This window comes from Emydura macquarii, unplaced genomic scaffold (assembly GCF_026122565.2).
Source record: "Emydura macquarii macquarii isolate MOO-44397 ecotype Brisbane River unplaced genomic scaffold, CSIRO-AGI_Emac_v2 contig_3530, whole genome shotgun sequence".
Classification (NCBI taxonomy): domain Eukaryota; kingdom Metazoa; phylum Chordata; order Testudines; family Chelidae; genus Emydura; species Emydura macquarii.
In genome coordinates, this window is record NW_027133667.1 from 5,098,171 (window position 1) to 5,111,875 (window position 13,705).

The 13,705-nt window shown below is 41.6% G+C and overlaps 1 protein-coding gene across 1 annotated transcript in view; it reads left to right on the top strand.

The window, feature by feature from the left end:
• Window positions 1-13,705, top strand: part of DGKI (diacylglycerol kinase iota) — a 280,275-nt gene that overhangs the window by 198,806 nt on the left and 67,764 nt on the right. The window contains 2 exon segments of the mRNA XM_067536328.1: window positions 7,496-7,575; window positions 10,604-10,648. Of these exon segments, the coding sequence (XP_067392429.1) occupies window positions 7,496-7,575; window positions 10,604-10,648 (125 nt within the window).

Here is a 13,705-nt window from a genome sequence, read left to right on the forward strand (position 1 = left end):
TTATAATTCAGCTCTGAGCTCAGTCCTGCCTCCTGCTTGTGATCATTTCATCCAGCTGTAGGAATGTGCAAACTGCTGATAAATGATTGGAACATAAATAGAAATGACCAAAGAAATAAGTAATGCTGTACACTTGCCTTCTTGATGGCCTATATATGAGAAAGGAAATGCTCCTCTGCATTTGAATGGACGAGACACACTGGGCCATGGAAATGGTTGTGTAAATTATATTAAACACCAAAAAACCCAACATTCAGAAAAATCTGAGGCAGAGTGTATGCAGAAAAAGTTGCATGTGATCATGTAAGTAAAGTCTGTATCATTATGCATATGCACACAAGGGCACAATGTTAATTCTGTCATTCCCTAATTTGTGTTTGACTTTGGAACCTTAATAATAATCTTTTAACATAGGGGTGTGGCAGGGGAAAGGAGGGACTTTCTTAGGTTTTAAATAAAGCACACTGAAAAAAGAGAAATTCCATCATGTGGCAACATTTTGACATCCACATGGGGCATCTGCAGGGTTGGAACCTCTAGATCCACTGCACAGACCTCTGCCACTTGAGCTAATGGAGTAAATGAAAGCAGTAGTAGGTTGTCATCCTTTTAAGTTGACCAGCACTAAGAGAGGGATGAGGTTGTTGCTTTGCCAGTGGACTTCACAGCTATTTGCTGACAGCAGAGGAATGGTGAAAGTCAGGAATCCTGAGTTCCAGTGCAAGCTCGGGAGGGGAGAATGCTCTTGTGGGCACAGACTCTTCTGCCAGTTTTCCCCAAGCCCTTGCCTCTGCCAATCTATCCCTGACGTGCTTCAAGTCCTGTCTCTTCCCCACCTCTGGCTCTTCACTCCAATCCCCTTCTCCTCACCTCGCTATTGCCAGTCTCTGCTCCTCAGATCTCCCATTCTGGTCCCAGGCTCCTTGCCTAGTCAGTTCTAGTATCCCTTTTCAATCTCCACATCCCAGTCTCCCCCACCCTTCCCAGAATCCTTGCTCAGCCATTCCAAGTTTCCCCTCCACCCCTGGCTCCTTGCCCCCAGACTTAGCAATTCAGTCCTAGTTCCCCTCTCCTTCTAATGCCCCTGGCCTCCAGTCACCTCAGTACCCATGTTCCCCATCCCCTCTGGCTCACAGTTCCAGTCTTCCTCACTGATGTCCTCATCAAATCTCAGTTTACTCTGCACCTCCTCCCTGTCCCAGTGTCTTTACCCAGTGAGTTTCAGGTCTCTCCCTGCACTTGGGGTTCTCATCAGATCTGTCTCCTTGTCTCCCCTCCCCACTGGTTACCAGTCCCAGACTCCTTGCCCAGCTAGTTCCGTCCTCTCCCCACACAATTCCAGTCTCTCCCACATCTACAGGCTCCCAGTAGCCCCTCTATTTCCCTCCCAGTCTCCCCTTCAAGTCCTAATCCAGGTTCCTTGACCCAAGCCCCAGAATTCTGGCTGGTTGTTCCCTGGAATATATGCTGAAGGGGCAGCCCACTGACCTTGTAAACACAGCATATACACTCTTCTGCAACCAGCCAACTCTGCCTGCTGGTGCAGGGTTGGTGGTGGAGGTAGGCTATGACCCTTCATCGTCCCTGACCCTTTTGAGAAGGCTAGAGCTGTTGGCGATGCTAACTTGCCACATTATGGCAGGCACTTGTTTAATGGAACAATGGGGGAAATTTTGTAGTGTCCTCTGTGCCCCAGCACAGGACCATCCATAATCTAGTCTATATGTGTAGTTTCATATTTATTCTGTAGGTGTGCTCAGATGTGTCCTATCAAATATATGTGTCTGGTTATTTTACAGTTCCAACTCAAGGTTCTAGAGAATTTACTGTGATGACCTGGCCCTTCCCATTTCTAATGTCAGTGGAAACCTCATAGGAAAATGAGAGCCTTAGAACATCCTCAGCATATAGGATCTTTTATTTGCTACATTAAACATTTACAGCCAAACACATAATCTCTGAATCCCCAAAGGTATCTAGGTGGAATGAGTTTTCTAGGAGATCAGACCTACCTTAATGGCTGTTTTGATCAGGATTTTTTGCGGGTAAATTGTGGTGTTTAGATCACAAATTGAATCTCTTTGCAACAGCGAATGAAGAGGTTATTTGAATTTTATCTTTTCTTGGAGATAATATGCATCCTGTTTAGTCTTTTTTCATTTGTGTCCATATGAAACTTTCACTAGCTTCCTTGATTCCACACAATGAAGGGATGGTAGGTGAGAGTTTTATTCTGTATTTGTACATTCCATAACTAACATCATGAGGAGTTTGGAAATCACTGGTAATTCTTCCAGCCAGCTTTTGGGGTGATCTGCATCGCAAAGTCTAGTGTATGGCCACATTGTTGTGTCTCCAACCCACCCTTTTGCTGATACTTGATTTATGTTAGTCTCATTATAGGCAACAAACTTTCACGAGCAATGGTCCAGGAAGTGAATTAATTGAGATACTCTCCCTATCTTCTTTATCTCAGCTACCTGTGTTCTTATAATGGCATTCATCACCATAATATGAGTGCCTATGTCCAATACCCAAAATTTTTGGAGCAAATTCTGTAATCAGATCCAAACCCTTTGGACAACTCAAGAGGTACAAAGGGACTGGAAACTGGATGCAAATGGTCAGCAGAGAATGCTGCTGTTGGAGGGAAACTCTCTCTAGTGCAGCTGGGTCCTTCACCAGCTGTCACTCCTCATTCCTGCTGTAGACATGTGTTGGGAGTGGGCAGAGGGCAGAGAGTGGGTGTAATGCAGCTCTGCTTTGCTATGCCTATGCTTCATTAATACCCTGCTTCGGTGGTGCAAGTCAGAGGTGCTGGGAAGCAGCTCTAACTCTCATCAGCACTGGCTGATGGAAGAATCAGGGAGCTGGACCCATCTCTCGGACTGCCCCTACACCCACACCTTTCACCTGTACTGAGTGGAGTTCAGGCCCTGAAGATAAGTAAATCATCTATGTATGTTTTGGTGAGAGCCAACGAAGGAACTATCTGGGGGGCTGTTGCAGTTTAGAGTAATCAAACTCTGCTATCCAAGACAGTACCTCTGGACAATTCTTTGGTGTCTGTGACTAGCCAGTAATACTGATTGTCTAGGTGATAGCTCTCCTCTAATGTATATAGGTCATGACTGCATACTCGCTATCCATCAGCCAAAATGGGCAAGAGCCAGGGCGGAAGTGGTAGAAAACCTGGAAGATCACCAGATCAAAACCAAACCAAATGCCGCTGGTGGAGGATCAAAGGGCTGGAAAAACCAGCCCTGAGCCAAATTATCTTACTGCAAGGGACATCACAAACCCCTCACAGTAATCAAATAAAGGGAGCAGGGTAGTCCAGAAAATGGGTTCTGCCTTCATTCTTCTATAGCATGCATAAATACTGACCCTCCCTCCTCCCTGCCCAGGTTTCCTCACTCAAAGGCTCTCCCAGTGAGGTCACTCAGGGTATGTCTACACAGGGTGGGGGAGACCCATGGCAGAGAGTCTTAGAGCCTGTATCAGCTGACTTGGGCTCGCATGGCTTATGCTGCTGGGCTGAAGAAAACAGTGTAGAGGATGGGCTTGGGCTGGAGTCCGGGCTCTGAACCTGGTGAGGGGAAAGAGTTTTGGAGGAGCCCAAGCTCCTGCCCAGCCTCTGTCTCTACACTGCTCTTTTTAGCTCTGCAGGACAAGCCCCATGACCCTGAGTTAGTTGACCTGTGCTCGGAGACTCACTGTCACAGGTTGTTTTTTGTTCTGCTGTCTTGACGAACCCTTCAGTATGCAGTGACATTGGGTCCATATACTTGCTCTGGGTGGAGCTGGTTGGGAAATGATGAGTGTGTGCGGGCATTGTTGTTGATACAATTTTCCAGCCAGCTCCAGTGGTGAAGAGAATTCTCTCCCATGTTTAGCTGTTTTAATGTCTTTTTCATCTATAAAATTCAAGATGTTCCTGTTTTGTTTTAGGAAACTGATTTCCTTTCAAAGGATCTCTTTGGTGATCTTCCCAAGCAATTTATTCATATTTGCCTCCTCACTGCTCTTCCATGAACACAGTTATCTGTACTGGGAAGCAGTGTAGGCTGGTGATTAGATCAAAGGACAGGGAATCTGGAAATCTTCTGTACTTTCTCTAAACTATCTCACTGTGTGGTTATGAACAAGTCTTTAATCCATAGTTGTGTCTATTCCCTGTCCCACACTCCACCTGAAAAATAAGGATGACACAGAGAGTGGTCACCATATATCACATGGTACCATCCCATGTTATCAGAGATACCATAGTATTTCCTTCTATTTAAAATAGACAATAACTACAGTATCTCAGATACCACTTATCAATATCATTCAGCAAACAATGGTGGTCTTTAAATGACAACCAGTCTGCCAACTGGTGTAAAGCACTTTGAGATTTTTGGATGAAAACTGACATGTACATTGGGAGTACTTACTATATCACCTGATAAAATAAGCAATTAACATTTCAGTCATGGGTGACCAGAGAGCAAGCGTGAAAAATCAGGTTGGGGGTGGAGGGTAATAGGCACCTCTGTAAAAAAAAAAAAAAAAAAAAAAAAAAAGCTCCAAATATTGGGACTGTACTTATAAAATCAGGACATCTGGGCACCCTAGTCATTGGTTACACTAGCCCAGGATTCATATATAAGAGCTTATACAAACCCAGTGTAAATGTCACCATCATCTTTTTATGGATGGAATCACCTAAGTATGACTTTTATAAAATTCTTTTATCAATACCCTGTTAAAATCAATATATGGAACATAATTTAATTAATATTCTTTCTCCCATCTGTGAAGATTGAAAGGCACACTGTATTTTTCTTCATCCATGCAAATAAGTCAACTTTAGGAAATGTCATAGCTGAACTGTCTCTTGAACGTTAACACTTACATCTCAGAAAGATTTATGGATTTCCTTAAAATTCCACACATTCACATGTCCCTCCTCTCTGAGTCATCAGGAGCTATTACTGTATAGTTAATTAACAACTTTAATTCTTTGTTAAATGCATTGTCTCAGCAGGACAAGCCTTTGTTCCCAGTTAGGCACATACATTCCTTAGTCAAGGGAGAATGTTAATAGAAAAGAAATTAAAAAATAGGGGGAAAATTTAGGAACAAATGACATGGTCCCCTAGAGCAGTGGTTCTCAACCTTTTTGGGGTGGGACTTTCGGCGGTGCCGGGGTTTCACGGCGGCGGCGGGGGAGGACTTTTGGCGGCAGCAGGGTTACACGCGGGGAACAATGCCATCTGCCGAAACCCTGTCGCCGTTTGCCCCTTTTCGGGTGATATCTGTTGGGATTCACTGATTACTGCAGTAAAACAGTACAAAATTCCATTTCAGCAGAGGCCATAGAGGGACCTACAGAATTGAAACTAAATGGCCATTAAATACATTCATCAAAGTGCTTGCAGTTCTCTTTTCAGGGCATGTTAAGTAATAAAAAGTACTGAGCCAAGAGAATTAGGTCGTACCCAGAGCGTTTGAACAAATAAAAAGCATATAACAATTGGCATTGTTCTATTAGGCCCTCTTCACCAACTCTACTTGGTAATGAAAGGTCCTAGGGATCGCGTTGGAATCCTTCCTTTCAGGCATTTGTAAGAATTAAGATGTGCGTGAGTGGGAGATTGCTAGAAGGAAATGTAAGAGTTTTTTCATTACTTCAGAAGGAATGTGAGATATTCTCTTTCTTCCTTATTGGTCTCAGTTACCTTCCTCCTACACATCCATTCTTCTTTTCTCAGTCCTCACCCCCAAGCAAAACATCCTGCTTTTTTCTTAGGTTCATAATCATTAGTGCTGAATATGGTGTTAATGCCACTGCTCTGGTCTGTGTTGGCCAGTAGGCTGAGCTTGAACGCTGCAGAACTCTTTCTTCCTTGCCTGAGATTGCTACACTTCTCTAACCTGCTTCAACAGGCCAGGGGAATACGAACCATTAAGACACTCCTCATTATCTCTTGTCATTGTCTGCTTCCTTCACTTATCGGAATAAAGAGTTCATCAGTAGGCAAACATCCCAGGGTCCCTTTCAGTCAAATCCCTTTGAATTACAAGATGAGCTGCAGCATAGTTAGTTTTTCAATTTATCCTACTGTCAGTAACTTTATATGACTCCTTGTTATCCAATCAACTAAATTGTTTATGAAGATAAGGCTCTTATCCCCTCCTGGAATATTTCCTATGAATAGTCTAATCTCTTTCCTCCTGTTTCTTTGCTGGTTCCCCAGTTGCTTCTGCACTGTTTCATTAAAACCTACCTAGGGAGAGGGAAGACTTTATTAAATGAGTCCATTTTAGAAATTTGGTTACTTTTCAGTCCCCCTTCTCCTGCTTGTTTAGTGAGATCCTATTATAGCCAGTTAGTACTCTCATTCATTGTCTTATTGAAGGGTCCAAGAACAGAGTGGGTTTAGGAACTGAACTTCCCTTTTGCCATTAAATGTGATGCCTCTAGCTCCAGGGAAAACATTTTGTGGTTTACAAGTTTTTGTGTTTTCAATAAAAATGTGAAAATTGTCTGCAAAAGTGGATTTTGAGGGCATGGGTGTGTGTGTGTGTGTGTGTGTGTGTGTGTGTGTGTGTGTGTGTGTGTGTGTGTGTGTGTGTGTGTGTGTACACATTTCTTTTTTTCATCAAAAAGCCATTTTTCAGTGAAAAATGTTTTGACAGATCATTTTCTATCCTCTCTAGTTAGAATCTGGTTGGGCATAACTTCTGAATGCTTAATGTCTATTTTAGAGGCTCAATGGTCAAAACTGGTTGTCTCAAAATTTGAACTGCGTGTGTCTGATCACAAAATCCATGTAATTATTGCCAGATTTTTCCTTCTGATACAAGTCCTTTAGTTGTTTTTCTGCTAAAATAAATAAAATGCAGAAATATAAAATCAACATCTGCCATAGACCTACATTAACAAACTAATATGCCGAGGCTGGAGATCATAAACAGCCCTACAATTCATATCAATGTGCACAGCTCCAAAACAGATCTTAAAAATAAAGAAAAGAAAAGAGAGAAAGTCAGATGGAAGTGGAAGAAAAATAGTTAACAGATGTAACTTAGGCTTCCAAGGTTGTTTATTTTTCATTGACTTAAAATTGTTTTAAAAGTGCTCCAGAGTCTCATTTAAAAAAAAAAATCACTGCTTTATTGCAGTGCATAACAAAACACCCAATACCAATAACTCCTTTGTTGGGATATTTTTCCTTTTGCAGTGTCAACATAATTGATAATGCTGGCAGACAAAGAAGAATGTAAACAAACTGTAGCCATTTTAGCACCTAAAGTATAAGTAACACAGGAAAACAGATGATTTCATAAATACAAAATGGGTAGGGTAAAATAGGTTCAAGCTTTTAAGTGGGCGTCAATTAAATAGCAAAATCTTATTGGGGAATAAAAAGAAAATGCACTGAGAAGGTTTCTTTAACATTTGAAAGAGAGAGATTTTAATTAAAGGGTTCTTTTTTGCTGTCCCCAGCCATACCTCTGGGAATTATAGTTGTACGTGGAGATTGTGATTTGGAGACCTGTCGTATGTACATTGACCGGCTACAGGAGGTGAGTCAATGAAAATTTCAGTGTTTACTTATGGATTTATGAAATAATTTTCTCTAGTCTGAGTGTGTTACAGAATTACTAGCTGTAGACAAAGTATAAAGAAATGCTTCACTTTGCTCACCACTGCAATTGAAACTTCTTGAGGGTGGAATGTGGTATCATGAGTAGCACTGAACAACATTTGGAAAACAGGAAGTGAGAGAATACTGTATCTATTTAAAGCAAGAAATGAAATGAAGGTAGTAGGTGTATTGTATTTACCGAAATTTGATCAGAACAGCAGGACACCCCATGAATCTTGCAAAAATAATGCGGTTCCTTCAGTGAAAAGTAGTAGTAAAGATTACAAAGACCTAGGTTATTCATGTAAGAATAGATATTGTGGTAGTAAAATAGGGCTGACTATGCAAATGATGTAATATCTGTATGGAAGTGACTGCTAATATCTGTGGCAAAGCTATGAGCGTATCAAGTATGAACTACATGTTTCCAGAAGTCTGTGTTGACTCTGAGGAGTCATGTAGTTAACAAAAGTCCTGCACTTCCTCTCTCGACAAATTGTCTCCTGAGAGCTGATTAAACATTACAATCTGGAAGACAGAAACTCCAAATGCTCCAGTAAGCAACAATCAGAAAAATTTAAAATATACATGTATTTCGGAACCGAGATAATGGACTCTCATTAACATGATGTAACATCTGTTAGTTTATTTTTACCTTCAGGTAGGTGTTTTATCAGTCTCTCTATTATCTTTGGCCAAGATTTTTCAAAAACAGAGGCCAGATTTAGGCTCCCAGATCCATATTAAGGGCACGGGAGATGGTGGCCCAATTTTCAAAAGTGCTAAGCATCCCACAACTCCCCTTAAAGTCAGTGGCAGCTGCTGTAGGACTCAGTACTGTTGAGAACAAGGCTACTTATTTAGATGGCTAATTGGATTTAAGAGACTAAGATTGGGCACTTATTTTTAAAATCTTAGCTAGGGTGTACATCATCAAATGGCCCTCTTAAAGTTCAAATAATATTTCAGGGCTACAAAACAGAAATCTTCTGCATCTTAATATGGAGACAGGTTTGGCAATGGTGATGCAGTGGGTGGATTTGGAGGACATTTCCCAAAAGATTATAAATCAAAGCCTACATTAATCGTGTGCTCATAGTCCCGGGTAAAGGATGGAAAGAAGCTTCACTCACCTTGGAAGAGCCCTGGGAAGGAATTCTGACTTTGAGTTACTCCTGGCTCCACGTGGTGGAGGAACTATGTTACCTCACCCCTTTACATAGAATCACAGAAAATGAGGATTGAGAGGGACCTCAGGAGGTCATCTGGTCCAATCCCCTGTGCAAAGCAGGACCAACCCCAACTAAATCATCTGAGCCAGGGCTTTGTCGAGCTGCACCTTAAAAACCTCTAAGGATGGAGATTCCACCCCCTCCCTCGGTAGCCCATTCCAGTGATTCATCACCCTCCTAGTGAAAAACTTTTTCCCAATATCCAACTTAGGCCTCCCCCACTGCAACTTGAGACCATTGCTCCTAGTTCTGTCATCTACTGCCATTAAGAACAGCCTAGCTCCATCCTCCCTGGAACCCCCTTTCAGGCAGTTAAAGGATGCTATCAAATCCCTCCTCATTCTTCTCTTTTGCAGACTAAACAAGCCTAGTTCCCTCAGCCTCTCCTCATAAGTCTTGTGCTCCAGCCCCCTAATCATTTTTGTTCCCTCTTCTGGACTCTCTCCAACTTGTCCACATCCTTTTTGTAGTGGGGGGCCCAAAACTGGACACAATGCTCCAAATGTTGCCTCACCAGTGCTGAATATAGGGGAATAATCACTTCCCTCGATCTGCTGGCAATGCTCTTAGTAATGCAGCCCAATATGCCGTTAGCCTTTTTGGCAATAAGGGCGCACTGTAGACTCATGCAGCTTCTTGTCCACTGTAACCCCCAGGTCCTTTTCTGCAGAACTGCTGCCTAGCCAGTTGGTCCCCAGTCTGTAGCTGTGCACAGGGTTCTTCCGTCCTAAGTGCAGGACTCTGCGCTCGTCCTTGTTGAACCTCATCCGATTTTTTTTTTTTTTTCGGGCCCAATCCTCCGATTTGTTTAGGTCACTCTGTATCCTATTTACAGGCTTCATCTAACTTCCCTTGCTTATGCTTGATGAATTCCATTGGCTGGCATACTGTGGGAAGGGATGGGGCCACAGCTCACCTACTCCCCACCTACTTACTCACAGGCTGGGAAGTGGCACCCCCACAAAGTGTACTCTCACTCCCACTCACACCCACACTTGCTATCTGGGCAGGCCTCGCAGGAAGAGCCTTATGCCCAATGACTTCCCTGTGTTAAGGCCAGTGATTAATCTGCCTTTATGATAGGTCACATCTTGGGCCTAGACTATTTGACAGAGTGCATATTAAAATAAAAGAGCCTCTTGGAACTTGCTATTAGTACCATTCTGCTGTGCCCTCACTGAGGTTCGCTTGTAGTAGAACTGGAAGAAGTATCCGTGAATAGTTTGTGATTTCCTTAAATTTTATTAATTATTCCAAAGTATTTGCTGAAGAGTCTTTACTAACAATTCTTGGCCTCTGGCTTGTTTGCACGCAGTTTGTTGTGAGTATTCTAAATTCAAGCTGTCATGATAGAAGACACAGGTCGCTTGGGATGTCGTTCCCGCACAGGATGAACATATGGTAGTTCTTAGAATTGGGTGTCTGGGTCAAGAGTTCTTAATGCAAAATTTGCTTTCCACAAATTTCCTGCAGTATTCATTTAAAATCCGCTGAGGGAGCAAGAGCTGCAACCAGTAGTTATTTGCTAGAAATCCTTGTCAGAAGTGAGCACAAAAGGAGTACAAACACGATAAAAGCAAACGCTCTGAAAAAAAATTTGAATAAATATCTACAAAATTCTTCTGTGGTTTTCACCCTGCACTTGGGTGGAGTTGGTGTGGGTGTCTCTTGTGTGGGGTTTGTGAATTGGCTTTGGATCCATTGTCATTGCTGTTTCTTTTATTCTCCCATTAGGACCTGCAGTCAGTAACTTCTACTACGCAGAGAGTTCACTACCAGGTAAAATATGAAGAGCACTTCTAATTCTTAAAGGTATAGAGAAAAATCAGTCTCAGTACGGAATTATGATGTTTGAATTCAGACTACACTCCCTGTCTTGGAAGACAGATTTTGAATAGAGTGTGTATCTTAGATTAGCTTTAAATTGCCATATATCCCAAACTTCCAGATGTCTTTCTGATTCTCCACAGGACAGCTCCATATCATGCAAATCCTGGACTGTGGAACTGTTTTCAGAATTATTTTGGGTTGGCACAACATCATCATGTGGGTTGTACTGAAACACCATTGCATTTTGTCTCAAATTAGTGGTTTAAAGAGTTTGTCCAGTGGGACAAATGGCAAAACCTGACTAGATACTCCTACTTTTTCTGATAAGTGGAACAATAACAAATTATCTCACATAGCCAGTATCCTGAAATAACACAGTATGTCAGTGAGAGAAAAAAACAGCAGCCCTGGAAACTTTATAATCACTGTGCACTCCACAGATCAGAATAAACATCTATCCCAGCTTTAAATTAATTCACACAGATAAATTTTAGAAGCTGGTTGTCTAAATTGTGCATGCAAATCTGTCTTTTACACATGAAACAGAATACTGCGAGGTATGGTTTCCATTTGCATTTGCAATTTAGAAGGCCAGTTTTGAAAATTAAACCTCCAGTATGTATTTCTTTACTATGTTATCATATGCGATAATTGGGATACTGGGCCCTGGATATTTTAACTGGTTCTATATTGGGAAATACTCTTCTGGAATTAATCATTTTGTCCACTGTACCACCTTTACATTGAAAACCGGGATTTGAATAGAGTATATCCCTGAGATTATGGTGAGATTACCACCTGAGATTAACTTGATTGTCTCCTGAACTAATTTGTCATTGGCAATGGATTAGTAAAAGTATAGTAATGGTATTGTAAAGATTTACTGAGAGAGAATCCAAGCGACAGGGCTCAAACCTGCAAGGTACTAAGCACTCCTCTAACGGTTTAATTGAAATCTGTAGGAACAGAGGGTATTGAGCACCTCCCAGAAAGCACTCAAGTACTTTGTAGGTAGGAGCCCATTATGACTGAGGCACAGATTATTTGTTTAGGATTAGTGATTAGCTGGATGATGTAGACTCCAGTGAGGCATAATCCCCAGTATACGCCCTGAGTCCGGGTAAATACTTAAAAGAAAATGAACATTTGGAAAAAATAGTTTTGAAAGTTCTTTTTTGAATGTGTGTTGGTTGGTTCTGTTGTTCCCCTTCCTTTTTCAACAGTCATACTGTTGATGTTTGTCAGCCATTTTTTTCAGGCACTGAGCATTAGAGCAGTATTAGTGCCCAATGCCTTAGCCAATAAAATGGTGTGAATTATTTTATACATCTCATTATCAAAGAATACATATCCAGGATTATCCTAACTGGCTGCTTCACACAAAGAGAACTGCTAGAGGTAAAATGCTGGACTACCTGCGTATGTATGTGGAAGCGCAAAATAGGGTAGCCAAAGTGTGAAATGTCAGAGATCATCCTCCCCACAGCACTGAGGTGTAGCGTTAACCTGTCATTATCAGCTGTATATAAATGAGTCCCCTAACTGACTTGGCAAGTGCAAGTCAGCTTGAAACCTTTATCAATACTTTATGATGATTCATTTTGAATGCACTGCCTTTGTGTTTTGTCTTCTGTGCTTTTTTTATCCTGGATTGTTCAGGCGTTTGTATATTCTCAGTGGGTTCTTGCTAAAGCTGTCTTGTTAGGTTAAATTGGGGGCTGTTCCATATTTTGTTGGCAACCCACTATAAATTATGGAAACGGAGAGAAACCAGGGCAAGAGCAGGAGTAAAGTGCTTCAGCTGATAGAATTGTCTTCATATCTCACTAATAAGGTGTCACAGGTACTTTTTAGATCTTATAAACACTTGCATTTCTCTCTTGGGTTTCCTCTGCAGTTTGAAATGGGGACAGTCAGCATAAACTTTATCAATGAGCTCGCTGCAAATTAGAAAATTGCTGCTAGATTTTTTTTTCATTTTGTTTTTTCCTTAGATATGTTTAATGCATACTCATATGAGTGATACCTGCCCAATCTGGTTTAGCTACTAAGGCAGGCTGCCCTCAGTGAAGTAATGAAGAAAGCACATGTAGATTTCTGGTTTGAGTTTCTACCTGCCAGTGTTATCCTTTCCATTGTGTCTTCTGAAACGTTCCAGGAATCTTTCTCCATGCCTTCTTCAGTTTCTCCTCTACCATCTTACCCCTCTGATATACATCAATACACCTTTAGATTCTTCCTCATTTTCATCCCCTGCTTTTTTTACCCTAGTCCTCATCCTATTGTCAAATAGAAGGCTAAGTAGTAGTGTGCATGCGTACATACACACAAATTAGTAAATCCAAAAAAAAGTATCCTGTAGGCCATAGCTTCCCTCAATAAATTCTTGATACACAGCACACCCACTCTCTCGCACAAACAAATAAGACCTATAAACTGAGAATACTATTTCTCCTACAAGATGAGATGGAAGAAAGATTGACAGTTACTGTTATCCCTATTTCCAAATACTTGCGAGGCACTCAGAAGAATAAGAGCTGAGTCAATCCTGCTAGCTGCAGATATCAGGTTTCAGGGAGCTTTATATGTTTCCACGTGTTACAAACCTGATACTTAGACCACTAAGCCAACTCATTGCGCAAGTATGAATATAAGCAGAATGCCCTGTGGGATTTTCTGCTTTCCTTCTCCTCACATCTCTTCAAAGACTTCAAACATGGGGGCAGTGGATGGAAGGGAGGAAATATTCAGTGACCAAAGAATAAAGGAGGGAAGGACAGATAAGCATTGGCAATAAATGTATGCAGGACTTAAGAGACTCCAGTGAAATGTAAGTTTGGGAGTGAATTGAGACAATTTTATTTTTCGGAAGTGGACGTGGGTATAGGTAATATATGTCAGAAGAGAATTTTTATCAAGCAAAACTTGTAAATTCCTGCAGTAGCAATTCAAGGAAGAATTTGCTACTGAGACCCTAGCAAATTGCCAAATCTTACAGCAACTGAG